We start from the raw sequence: 14,050 nt of genomic DNA on the forward strand, positions 1-14,050 counted from the left end.
TCAAGTACACGAACTCGGAAGTCATACAGGGACAGCCTATCTGAGTTGTACATGTTGTACAGATAAAAAGAATTTACAACAACAAACCTGGAGAAAGTGCACAAAAATTTTCTTGTGCCATCGCAGGGTCTTGCGCTCACAGGGGTAATACGATACCATTTGGTCCAAGCGGTCAGTCCCCTTCATGTAAGAGTTGTAGTACATGATTGGTTTTGGCAGCGTTCGTTTTTGGTTTCTCCGGTTGGTGGTTTGGACCATCTCGTTGTCATATTGTGTGGAGATGTAGGTCACCGTCCGCTTATCCCTCCATTTTCCAATCATGACACTTTGGGCATAGTTTGCTATCGTTTCACCTTTGCCCAATGCCTTTGCCTTCACCGCTGGAGGTGTATGGAGTCTGTCGATGCGTTAGGTGTGCCGGTAGTGTAGGTTGAATGACGTAAAAGTTTTGGATGATAAGACAAAACTATTATAAAAATTATCCATGAACAGGGAATGGCCTTTCCCCAGGAAGTCCCTCATCAGCTTCATGACGACTTTGACGGTATGACCTTTGCCACTACAAGAGTCATGACTCCCCGTGTAAACATGGAAGCGCAGCATGAGTCCCTCGGGTTCATTCAGGGAATAAATTTTGATCCCATATTTGTGGCGCTTGCCCTTTACGTACTGGCGGAAGACCAGTCTGCCACGCCACAGTACCATCTCTTCGTCGATTGTCAGTTCACGGTCGGGATAATAGATCTGTCGCATCTTATTGTTGAAATATTCAACAATATTTTGAATTTTAAAAGACCGGTTGTTAGCAGGTTCAGGGTGATCAGGGGTATCAACTCTTGAATAATGCAGACATCTCAAAATGCCAAGAAATCGATCTCGAGACATGTACTCCTTGAACATAGGAAAGTTCAACAACCTATGAGTTTTCCAATAATCGTTCAATCGATTCAATCTGACGTTGCCAGTCAACAGTAGAAGGCCTAAGAATGTTCTTAGTTCGGCCAACACTAAGTCCTTCCATTTGGTTATGCGAGACGCGGGAGTAGTGGTGGGGCCACAAAATAGTTCCAGGGCATACAAGTTGGTTTGTCTAATAATATTCTCTAAAAACACGGTGTCAAGAAGGAGATTGAACCAGTCAATTGGTTTATTGTCACCTGGAATGGGAACGAGCAAGCCAGGTTGACCAGTAAACGGCAGGTCACGTAAACCAGCCATGTCGCTGGCCGTGTCAGCCCACTGGGGGTGGGAGATGCCGCCTTCACCGTCGCTAGAACTGTTCGAACTCGACTCATTGTCTTCATCAGATGAAAAATTATCGTCAATAACATTATCGTCTTCCTCCATTATGAGTACATACACTTACACAGTCAACAGACACTATAATCCACTCACACAATATCGCAAAGCATACACAACAAACGAAAATGGCGAACCGGGGACGAATCACACCAACTGACTCACCGAAACTGGCACACCTCGCTATGAGTGTTACAGCCTTCCCAGGCAACTGCTCAGCTCACACTGGGGCAATATGAAAGCAGCTGCTGTATGACGAGTTCGCTCGTCCACCGCCAGGCGCGCCAGGTTCGCATGACGAGCATGCTCGTCACCCGCAGTGAATGTGTTAATGTCCAGAATGTTTTCAGTTTCTTTAGAACTGGAAGACGTTTTAGGACTAGGCCTAGATGAACTGTGTTTAGCATCACTAACGTTTATAGTAAATTGATTATCTCCAAAAGGTTTCTTTTTGATTCGTTTTATTCTAGACATTATAGTGAGTAAAAAGCACTGAACAATGATTGTAAGACAAAATAAACAATCTAATCACTTGTTATTCAACGTAAGTAAACACTCAACACTGCAACTGAAATGTAAACAAACCACAAACTAACAGCTGTCAAATTATTATTACAGTATTTAGTACTGTCTGTACCTACATTGTAGTACTTACATCAAAGTTAGAAAATTCAACTTTTGGGGAAAACGCGATTGAAAAAATCTTTGTACTAACCTACAGTGAACTTGGTAACATCAGTAGCTGCCAGTGCTGTAGGCTGGTTTGTCTGCTTCATCCTGCTCAAATTGGTCCTCTAACTTTCTTTTCTTCAATGCCTTCCTGATTTTCTTCTCAAGCTCACTTGCAGCTAATTCGGCTTTCTTGAGTAGCTTATTCTCAAGGCTTTTCATTGCAGCAACCAAATTTTTACCAGGAGAAAGTTTAAGCTCATCCATTATTTGTACTCTACTTATCAAGCCATTATTAACCCTTTGCCCTTGAAAGTCCACTATAGTGGACGGAACCCATTACTAAACAGCCTGTTATAATTTACCTTTGCATATTCCTCCCAGATCAAATGTCCACTATAGTGGACGTATTGCTGGTCTCATTCAGCTCGGCGCCATTTTGACATACAATCATCAGCTGCTCGGAATTAGTCTGGTGATTTAACTGATGTAATGTAATAGGTATTTAAAAATTTAAAATCCACATAACACACAGTTTTGTTGATAATTAAAACTTTTTATTTACAGCTTACAGTAAATGACTTTTTTAAATAAAGCTTAGTAATAACAATACAATAATCAATACTTAATACTATAATAATGAAATGACAGCAATATTAGTGTTTAGTCCTTGACTTTCTTTGAAGTGTGGTACTTTTCAAAACAGTTTTCAACACACTTAACTGGTTTTGAGGTACAAGTTTTGCAACAGTACTTACTACGCTTTCTAGTCCCACCAACACCCCTGTCACTGCATACACAACAGTCTTTTGGGTACGGTAACAGTTCAAGGATATGTAGCTTACCGTTCAGTCTTTCGTCATCTTGCATGTCTGACGGTCTTCCCCGTTTTTTCGAGTTTCTTACATTACCAACTAGTCCTTTGACTAGTTGTTTTCTGAATTTCCTCTGCCTCTCTTTTTCCCTGTCCCTGGTTCATATTGTAGAGTAAAAATGCATTTACAATCCCTGTTTCGAGTAACCAGAAAAAAACTTTTCGCCACCATTTCACTGACTTTCGTGTAAATGCATATCTTGAAATGTACTGATCCGCTAAATCCACCCCTCCCATCGACTTATTATACTTACATATCACTGTAGGCTTCCTCACTTCTTCAACCATGCCATTTTTCACAGTGCGCCTCACTGTTTGTGTTATGTTGTCATATAATGTGCTAAGCATTGTCACGTCATTGGAGTCTTTCCATAGCAATACATGGTATTTATCTTCCTTCCTAAAAGACTTAATGTCACCTTTTTTCAACTTGAGTGGAGGGGTATTGTTTTTCTTTGTCTTAGGCCTAACTTGATCAGGCAAACCTAATCTATTTCTCATTATAGTCCCCGTTATGTGTAATTTTAAATCATACAGTTCCTTAGCCAGTTCCAAGTTTGTATAGTACCTATCACAAAATACATGCAGGCCCTCGATATTACCATATGTTCTTTTTATCTTGTTCACTAAGTGTAGAACTATTCTGCTGGTAACAGACAGGTCTTGCCGTTCTAAACTACTTGTGGTGTTTTTCCCAAAATATGGCTCTAAGGCACATATATATCCGGAACAGGATTCTGACAGTACAAAGACTTTTATGCCCCATTTCACAGGCTTATCTTTATTGTAGACTTTGAAAAGCACTTTCCCTTTGAAGCCTACAGTGCTTTCGTCAATGCTGACTTTGTTTCTTGGAACATAGTGTTCTCTAAACTTGCGATCTAAATACAACACAACATTTCTAACTTTGCCAAATCGAGTCAAGGTTCCTTGTGCTGGACATTGGGGAGGGGGACACACATGCAGATTCCAAAAAATCTGACTAAATCTGTCTCTGGAGAACACAGCTTTAAAAAACGGCTGATAATCAAGCCAGTCTACTGAAAAATAATCATCGATCTCTGGTTTAGGATTCATGGCCATGTTAATGAGCACTCCTAAAAATGCTTTCAGTTCTACTAAAGTAAGGTCTTTCCACGTCCACCATATGGATCGTTTCCTCAAAGGGGTGTGTTTCGTGATTTTTTCGTTTGCATACCTATTCGTTTCTTTAACTATTTCATTCAATAGTTCATCCGTAAAAAACAATTGAAAATATTCTAATGGGGTGTTTGGTGTCATGTGATTTGGTGGTTTAAATCCACTATTATTGGACCATTGAAACCTGAGAAAAGCTGAATCACCTACCATCCATTCTCTCCAATCGCTATTCTCTGCAACAAACTCGTCATCATCTACTCCTTCTGCTCCTTGCTGTTCAAGAGCTTCGTTTTCTTCACAAAAACTACTATTAAAAACTATAAATATCATTGAAACTCAACTATTATGCACTAAAGATCAAATAGCAAGAAACTAAAGTGAAAACACTACAGTAGGCTACTATCGGTCACAAAAAATGAAGTGAGGTTATAGACTGAATAATGTTGTGAGAAAAATAAACACGTCATGTGATCAATAGTTGACACTTTAATAACAGACTGCAGCACTTTATAGAGAGAAACATATGGTTTTAAACATTATTAAACAGCTGTTGAATATAGTGGCCAATATAGTGGACTTGAGAGTGTTCGTGGAATTCGAGTATGTCCACTCAAGTGGACTTACGAGCTGTAAGGAACAAAGAGCAAGAATAAAATAATACCTGGTGGGAAAATGGCTGTGTCCATTAAAGTGGACATTCGATCTGTGAGGAATACTTTGTAAAAAGTAATCAGAGGGCTAAGGGTTAAATGTGCTTATAGCTAAATAAGTGCCATATTTTAGCACAGGTAGGCTAACAAAAACCCTTTTTGGTGTTACAGACCAAATCACATTGTTTAATGATTCGTTTGGGTTTTGTGTTTTGCCCTTCACACATTTTTTCAAAAGCTCAGGATCAGCCAAATCCCTAAATATTGGCTTGATAGCAAGCATAACAGCTTTTGGCAAATGAAAGTGTTTGTTATGATTATACTCAGTATTATCAAGTAAGCTCTGGTTGAACTTGCACCACGTTTCGTCTCCTTTTGGGCAAAGCTCGTGTTGGGGTTGTTCGTTAGTCCATAAGACGTGGAAAGAGTCAGCCCAAACGTATAGCCAATCCGTAATAACTTTGCAGTTGATGAACAGCAGCAGTAGTGAGTCGACCTTTGCCGGACATAGATTTGTTATCTTCAAAGAGGGTTTTACCCGACGTACTTTTTATTTTGAGTAAACGTGTTCCCATTCTATTTTGTACTTTGCCTATGCATTCAAGTTTGTTTATTTTTATTTCTTTTCCATAAACTTGAGCTTCATTCACTGATGCATAGGCCTTTGAGTCTCCATCTCCCAAGTAGTTGAGGTAGCGAACATTATATTCCGGCTCTGATCTCCGAAAAGTTATGTTTCTATTTCCAGTCCATGCCCTAGTGGAAGAAGGGGTTATTGGTACATGTGTCCTTCATCCTCTATGGATATAGCATTCAAAGTAACATAGCCCCTTCATCTTTCTAATATCTGTCATTTCTGTCTCTTTTTTAACATTCTGGTCATGTGACATAACACTTTGGTACATAACACCTTCATCCACTGAAATATCTCATATTCTCAAAAAATGTAACATAACCCCTTCATCCACTAAGCCCTTCAATTGTCCTAACAAGTGAACCAGTAGCGTCAATTATGAGCATAACATAATTAGATCGACACAGAATCTTGTATGTATGTAATTGCATCTGCGTATAGTAGTGAACAAATAACATATCAAGAGAAATATCATGAATGGAACCACTATGGGGTTGATTATGTTTCATTACTTCTAAGCACAAAACAGGATCGTTCCCATGAACTACATTGTACTGTAAATCCTTGAACTCCGAAGTACATTATCTCTATACAAAGTCGGAGGTTCTAGCTGGTCACAAATATCCATTAGTTCATCAGCAGCGTGACGACGGAACACTGTACACGAGGAGTGGGCAAGTTTCTTTCCTACTTCAGTTCTAATCGAACCTCGTAGATATCTTTTAGTAGAGTTCGTTATACCACGCGTATCTACACATCTCCATTCCATTTCAACAGGTTATCCTGATACGGGTTTGTGTGCTATAATTCCTTAAGCTAAATTTTTACATTTCATTTGGAATCTGTGCAGTAAGCATTGACTGTTATATAATATCTCGAATCGATGTTTGCTTGTGAGTTTTTTTACAGCAAAGGGGCAAGGGAGTTTGTGTTGATCCCATATAAGATGTGCAATTTTTTCAGCCCAAATCATGTCTCAATTTTCCCTGCTTTTTACTTTTCATTTTAGAGTACACTGGCTGCATTGCTTCAAAATCTTCATAAGGTATGAACACCTTAAAAGTTTTTTTAAGTGGTACTAAACTGTTATGTGAGTTTCCTGGTCGGATGATGATGAAGAGTTTTTGTCGTCATTATCAGTTGGACAAAGCAAGGGTCTTTTCTTAGTTGAATCGTTGCAAACACCTAGTTTTTTTTTAATTGAAGTCAGTACATTGTTCCGATTGGCCCTTACAATAGTATACACATTTTTTGGAGTTATTCTTGATTCAAGTTTACCAGAAATCTTTTTCCAAACTTCATGAGTTGAACCTGGTACTTCCCCATTCTTATTTAAAATGGCGGATTCTTCAGATGCACGAATAATAATCTTGTCTGGTTTAACGGTTGACTGCTTCGGCATCTGTAAAAAGTAAATTAAATGACTTTTAAACAAAAATTATCCTATACTATAGAATGGGGAACTAAAAACCTATAAAAAGTGTAACAAATTGATGTATTTAATAATTTGGAATGAATATTTCAGTGTTAGGTTTCAAATTATGAATTAAATTTACGTAGGTATAAACAAACCTAGGAACTAAGGTAATAAGGATTTCTTATATTTATAACAATTTTAATGTTTCAAAAATACTGGAAAGGGCGTGAAAGACCTGTCTGTGCCGATCAGGAACAACCGATGAGCCTGCAAACCTCGTTAATTATGAATGTCGCATGACCATGTTTGCAGGTTTGTCTTACAGCACCAATTTACGACGTTCGTAGTATGAGATTTTGTTAGGTTGACAGTTTATTGCATAGCTCTATGCCAAACGGTTCCTCCACTGGAGATTGCGGGCGGGTCGTCTGAAACACTGTATTAATGGCTCATTTTCAGAAATAAAAATAGGGACATTGTACCAGCTTCTTCTTAGTTTACTTAAGTTTAGAAAACAAATACTCCAATATAATACTTAAATTTTATTCTGTTTATTTTATAAGTATTATTTGAGCGTTTGTTTTCCAAACTTATATAAAAATAGGTATTTTTGGACCGAAGTAACATGGGGTTTAATCCACCCCACGCTTGTGTTTCTCTTTGGCCACTTGTGTGCAATTGCAAGACTTCATAGCTCACAGAGCCAAACCAAATATTACAACATTGAGTGCCCATAATTAACGCAATCTATGTGTGTTAATTTGCTTATGTAGATAATATAAAACGATGGTGATAGTAAACATTTAATTACTATACAGACAATAATTTATTATTAAATGACTCAAGCTCCAATTGGAATGGATTACCAACAGACCCAATCTGTACTGAGCAGTGTGTTCAGGTGCGTAGTGCAAGTCCTCGGTCTTCTAAGAATTGATTTTCACCAAACATTTCTAAACCCTGCCCTTTATACTACAATGGACTTTTATGATGGGCAATATAGTTTAGAGACCGTGGGAATGTGCGCTAGATGCACGTGATCGTAACAATGAATGTGGTCCGCAAATATGGTGTTAATGGCAGACCTTTATAATGAGTTTATCTGGTGAGATAGACCATGTAAAGTTTAAAATACTAAATTTATTGAGATTAGAAAGAAAGTATTTTAAGTGTTTTGATACCGTGTTGCCATATTATAAAAATGTCATCTATGTATCTGAACCCATAAAAAGATTGGCATAAGAAGGAGTCATCCGTGTACCCATAGCAGTTCATTTAGTTTAAAGATAATTTTCTTCTCGAAACTTAAAATTATTTAGTGTTAAAATCATGGTCATAAGTTTAAGAATGAAGTTTGTACTAGGTTTAGTATTATTTGAGCGTGAATCAAGTATTACCCCCTATAACGTACCCTTTCTCTACAGACCTTCTTATTTCGTCCATCATCAATGTTCCAATGAAAGCTCTATTCTCATCACTCTGAACGCATTCTGCACTGTTGAGTTTTTCACCATAGACTTTACATAGTACAAACATCAGTTTGTTGTTCATTCGAGTTGGAAGTACCGAATGGTAAAGATTTTTTGCGGAAGCACCTTGGTTTGTAGCAGACCCTCTACCTGCATCTCTCGTTCACAACATTATTTGACTCCTAAGTAGATTGTTGGGTGCCCTAAAGAATATTAGCAATATTTATATACGTACGTAAAGGGTGCAGGTTTCAACGTATTGGATAGTCTCGTCTTGTGAACATTTGTGGTATGTCATTGCATTCCCCGTCCTTCCTCCGAAGAAAGCATCTCGGGGATAGAGCGGTAAGGTGTTCAACATGGGATGATTTTCCAAATGTGTGAGATTTTGATATATTTTCAGATTATTAAATTCACATTGCCACATCTTTACAAGCTGGTAAGGGGTTCGAGAGTGTTTTTCCATTTTGTCTCTAGTCATTTAGTATCTTAACCCAAGGGTGTCGGAAGGATCTTCTTTCAGCGGCTCTTCCCTTTTATACGGGAAGCATTTTAGGCATCCATGGTAGTAGGAACCTTGAAACTCATATAACCGCACCCCGGCAAAGCTGTTCACCTTCATCCCTTCGATTTTAATCTCCCGCTCCCGACCACCATGTTGGATCCTCACACACCTCGCTGCTCTTCCTCCATGCTAACCATTGCAGCGCAGCAGAAGATTGGGTATCCACCAATCTGTATCCTTTCTTCGGTATTATGCCTATTGTGTTTGGCTTCAAGAAATTACGTCTAAATGCCAGGTGCCACATGCTCTAGCTATAGTGACAACCTCTAAAAATGGGTCGACATTGCATTCGGAGATGAAGAGTGATCTAAATGTAATACAAGCTTCAGCCAAAATATCAACATCGGATATACAATTTTCAATCCATTCCTTCTGAATGTCGAATACATTGCATACCTGCTCGTTGTGCTATTTTTCGAAGTCTTTGTTACTCTTTTCAAACATTGTTTCCAGACAGTACAATTCATTTGCAGGTATAGGACCTGTGTAGTTCTGGTTCGCTAGTGTATTGAAGAGATTTGGGAAGTAGCCTTTCTTCTTTTCGGGGCCTAAGTCAAAGGCCTTAGGTAGGCAGATACACCCATTGGAAAGTAGTTGAGTGAGTTTATAAAAAGTACATTGTCAATCTCCATCAATATTACTTTAGTCCGCCCGCACTGAATATGTTAACCCTTTGAACGCCAGCGCCCGAGACCGCGGCCTTACCCGTCGCCGCCAGGCGTCTCAGCCGCTGTACTACCCAATACCGCCAAGGCATAATTGACGTTTTAACAACCTTTTACGTTCCGCTCTGTGCTATCCTTATTTTTTATGCAAATGGAACGATTTTTTTTTGTTTTCTAGCATATTGTATACGCTATCGAATAGTGTTGATTAAATAACACTACATATAAAAAAAAGTTTTCTATAATGTGATAACGCCTAAAGTAAAAATATTTTTATTTAAAAAATTAACTTTAGACTAAAAAATCAGTGGTAAAAAAAATATTTTTATACATCGCAAACATTTGTATTTTGTGCACTTGTTACATATCTAACTATTTACAAATTTTTAGAACTCTATCTAGAAAAATTAGTGTGTTTACAAAAGTAAATTTGAAATGTTAACATTTGAAAATAATCTAATATTCCAAGAGCTACTTATATTAAATAAGCTTAAAAATACTTACGTGTTATAGTAATGGAAGTTTTATAGGTACTGATAATTGTCAATTTAAAAGTGTTTCTTCAAAGAACACAGGAAAATACACAAATAACATTATCAAATATTAGTAAAGAAGCATATTTACAAATATATACAATCAGTTCACATTCCTTTAGCATGTATGTTTCGGCAAGCACAAAGGGTGAACACTTTTCTTGCAGTTTTTGCAAATGTACCTACTTTTCTTCCTTTTGCCACCTTGGGCTGTGCTCAACCTACTACACACAGAGCAATTTCTTTCTTTTCCACCAGGTAATAGGTCAAGAGGTTCATTGCCAGCACGTTGTGCTTGAACTGGCGCTTGGTCACCGAGCCACTCGGCAGCAAGTCCTTCGACTAGTGCCACAGTAAAATCTAGTCTCGATATCGGATTGTCTGTGTTATTTTTGTATAGGACATATAGGTTGACAATCATCCGTCCAAAAATGTGGAATGTTACCTTTAGCCAATATTTAAGCGTACGTCGTTCGTCCAGGTAACAATACAACATTTGGTCTGACGTGTCTACGCCACCCATATAGGAGTTATACTGACGAATGACAGAAGGCTTGCTGGTAATAAATACTTTATTTCCCCGTTTTTTACTTTTCAACTCACTTTATGCCTCAGCATTAGTTGACAAGAGAAGTACTTGCTTTTTTTGCGATTTTTTTCAATCGGGCAGCAACCAAAAGCATTTTTTCCTTTGCGACAATATTTAGTTTGCCCTACACCAAATTTTTGTGTAAGGGTAGGGGGTATTCCTTGCCTGTTTATTCGTAAAGTGCCTGTCAGATGAGTAAGTTTTGCGTACAAATCATTGGCCAACGGAAATGAGGTGAAAAAGTTGTCGACAAATACATGAAACCCTTTGTTCAAGTAGTTTCCCATTTCTAACAATTTCATTACAACAGTATACCCAAGTCCATGTTTGACACGTCCATTGCTTTGTTCTGTATCTCTTTTACCCTTGTAGCAAAAAAAAAGATAAACAGTAGTGAGTAACACTGTCGCATAACAACCACAATTTTACTCCCCACTTATGATGGTGCTTGTTGGGCAGGTACTGTAGCAGCTGTGTGTGATTTTTAGTGCCCACTAAACTTTCGTCAATAGACAGCTGTTTATTTGGTGCATAGTAATGCTTGAATACATTGTTAGCATGATCAACAATAGGAGCAAATCGAGCACATGGGTCATATCCAGGCTCCTTTGGTGAAGGCAAGTGTCGCGTATCTAGCATATGGAAAAATTTCAGAATTGATTCGAATCTATTTCTAGAAAACATTTTCCCGAACCAAGGTGAATTCTGGGATGACTTTGTACTCCAATATGACTCAATCGTAGGCTTTTTATTCAAACCCATATTTATTACAACAGCTAGGAAAGCTTTTATCTCAACAAAGCTGACAGGCCTCCAAGCTCGACTTCTGCTGTGATTTCCCAATTTATGGAGGTTTTGTTGAATAAAATTTCTAGCATACAAGTTAGTGTAGGTCACTAATATGTTCAAAAAAGTCATAGGGAAATAAAGATCAAAATAAGTTATGGGGGCTGAATTTCGAGGAGGACAATGTTTACAGCCAGGAATTTCATTGAACTGAAAAGAATGGTTATACCCAGGGTCATTGTTTTCCTCTATATTTTCCCACTGATCATCGTCGCTATTAGACTCACTGCTTGAGATGTTTTCAGGAAGGCGGGGCCGGCCACGTGGCCGCGGCGTAGTTGTAGTTGCTGCACTTCGATCTTCATCCTCAGATGACGAAATTACTGACCTATTTACAGGCCTATTGCTAGCTAAAGTTCCTTGAAAATTACAACTTGTACTAGGGGTAGGAGTATAACTAGGATCCAAGTCAGTATCATCAGCTTCACTTTCACTTACTTCAGATGACGAACTGTTTTGCAAATTGTTTATTTCACTATCACTAAGAAATTCGTCCTCAACAATAATATTGTGGATTGTGTTGTCACTCACCGGCGAACGACTCATCTTGCACAAATAATACAGATCACTAACTTCAGAGAAAAACTAAACAAAAAACCAAGTAGGCATCTATGAGAAAGGCGGGAACTTGGCAAATAGGTTAGTCGTAAACACTAGCGCACGCTCGGCGAGTTAGAGAAGTAAACAAACAGCTGAGTCAAGGTCTCCAGGACTGCCAACATTAAAATTGTTCACATATCATCTTATTTAGTCAAAAGGAAGTCGAACAGTGTCGACACAAACTTTTAAAGTTCATATGTATATTTAAAAAATATTTTTTTCCTGAACGTCCGATCGGTCGGACGTTGGCGGTTTTGGAACGAACCTAGGCTGTCCGATCAGTCGGACGTTGGCGGTTTTGGCATAAACCTACACTGTCCGATCAATCGGACGTTGGCGGTCAAAGGGTTAAAGTCTGCACATGTAGCCTACTGCAATAAACTTCACCGCATTCGTGACGTGTTTTCCTATGTATCTTGTACATTATCTTACCACAGTCGAGACACTCTTGTACTTTTTTACATAGTTCACCTTGTTGGGCAATGATGCAGTGCAGATTTTTTAAAGTGGCGTTTCCAATCTGGACAAGTTATTCCCGAATGCTTTAGCTTGCAGGGAGGTGAGATTGTCCTGCAAGTAGAGCAAATTGTTGAGCAATTTATTTTCGTATAGCAGATGGCACGCTTCACAGCAAAAGTGACATAAAAGGGCTACGGTTAAATTGGTAATTACATTACAGTGTCCATTGTGGAACAACAGGTTGATATTGTATAGTGCATCACTACTGTTTCCAATAAAGTACACATCACGGCGCTTTGTATTATAACTATAGACTGTTTATTTTGTGTGTAGTTCTTCAAATGGTCTTGACATTTTTCGAACTCTGCTATTTCAGCTCCTTCTTCTTTAGCAATATTGACTCGGGCTTTGGCCATCAGTTCTTGAGCCCTTATTGTTTGTCTCGACTTATAGCTTTAAACTTTGGATCCTTCTATGCGTGCGCTTTGCCTGTAGGGGGACGTCTTACTCTGATGTTTAAAGGTTGGCGACCTTTCGTACCCCGAGCTAGTGCCAGACACATCTCCAATCCTGGCACTTTCCCCTGCCTCATCCATAAATCCTACCTATCCCTAATTCCTTCCTTTCCTGACTGGATCGTGCTATTGTTTGTGGGGAGTGCTTGAACTGCTACACAGTACATTTATACCACTTTGATCCATCATGGCGAACCAAATTCTCATAGGCCATCGGTTCGTTCGACTACTTACTGATTAACTATGACACAATTGGTCAAATGTGTCTGTACCACCTTTCGTGGTATTGTAGAATAGTATAGGCATAGGCTTCATTGTTATGGGATCAATTGTTTGTGTGCATTGTAGTTAGCAGAAGAACATTTCTCTTAGGTTTCGGGGAATAAGAAATCAGCATTTTGTTTGGAGTAAATGCAAACAGAGAACTATCTTTAGTTTTTGGTGCAATGAAAGAGGGAGGTATTTCAGGCTTGATGGATCTGAGGGTACCAACCATTGTCAGCTGAAAATGTTGTAGCATATTGTCAAAAAGTGGAATTGATGAAAAGAAGTTATCTACTGTAATATTTCGATGTGTGTGATGAATAGGTTCACTTAGTGTCCGGACATAGTATGATGGTACGGGTTCATTGTTGGGTGGCTTTATTGGACCAGCATATGGCAAAGCGTTGATCATGTAAGCAGTTCTTGAGTCATTTAGCATAAATATTTGAAGGGGTCGGGGGAAGAAAGAGATAAGTCCACTTTTGAAAATTTTTCAGGAACAGCAGTTTACGATATCTAAACCTAAGTACACAACTGTTTTCACGTAAAATAAAGAGTTAAAGCCGGTTTTTTATGTTATAAGTTATATGAAACATTATACTTGCGCAAAAAGTGCATAAAATCTTTGTTAAATACTTTTTGTTTAAGTATTTATGAAATATTTTACATATACTGGGGGAAATAAGGGGATATGTACAACGGACTTATCTCTTTCATTCCCCAGTTGTTGTTCATAAATGACTAGACCATGCACTTTCAAAGCAGAACTTAATTTTATTGTTACATTATTATAAAATAAGATACATTTAAAAAAGAAAACATCCTAAAGAAGTTTTTTTTTCACTTTTACTTATATTTCAAC

The 14,050-nt window shown here is 38.3% G+C and overlaps 1 protein-coding gene across 1 annotated transcript; it reads right to left on the reverse strand.

Moving 5' to 3' along the window:
- Positions 1–408: 408 nt before the first annotated feature.
- LOC124370810 (piggyBac transposable element-derived protein 4-like) lies at positions 409–2,075 on the reverse strand. The gene is made up of 2 exons (XM_046829106.1): positions 2,015–2,075; positions 409–1,298 (listed from the first exon to the last, which is right to left on the reverse strand). Exons 1-2 carry the CDS (start codon positions 2,073–2,075, stop codon positions 409–411), a joined length of 951 nt encoding a protein of 316 aa, XP_046685062.1.
- Positions 2,076–14,050: the final 11,975 nt, after the last annotated feature.

This window comes from Homalodisca vitripennis, unplaced genomic scaffold (assembly GCF_021130785.1).
Source record: "Homalodisca vitripennis isolate AUS2020 unplaced genomic scaffold, UT_GWSS_2.1 ScUCBcl_516;HRSCAF=2688, whole genome shotgun sequence".
Lineage (NCBI taxonomy): Eukaryota > Metazoa > Arthropoda > Insecta > Hemiptera > Cicadellidae > Homalodisca > Homalodisca vitripennis.

Bases quoted from the DNA above. Each gene is read 5' to 3' on its own strand.
- LOC124370810 (XM_046829106.1), bottom strand. From the start codon at position 2,075: ATGAAGCAGACAAACCAGCCTACAGCACTGGCAGCTACTGATGTTACC. The intron at 1,299-2,014 runs GTTAGTACAAAG...CATCTGATGAAG, and splicing joins TGTTACCAAGTTCACTGTAG to ACAATGAGTCGAGTTCGAAC.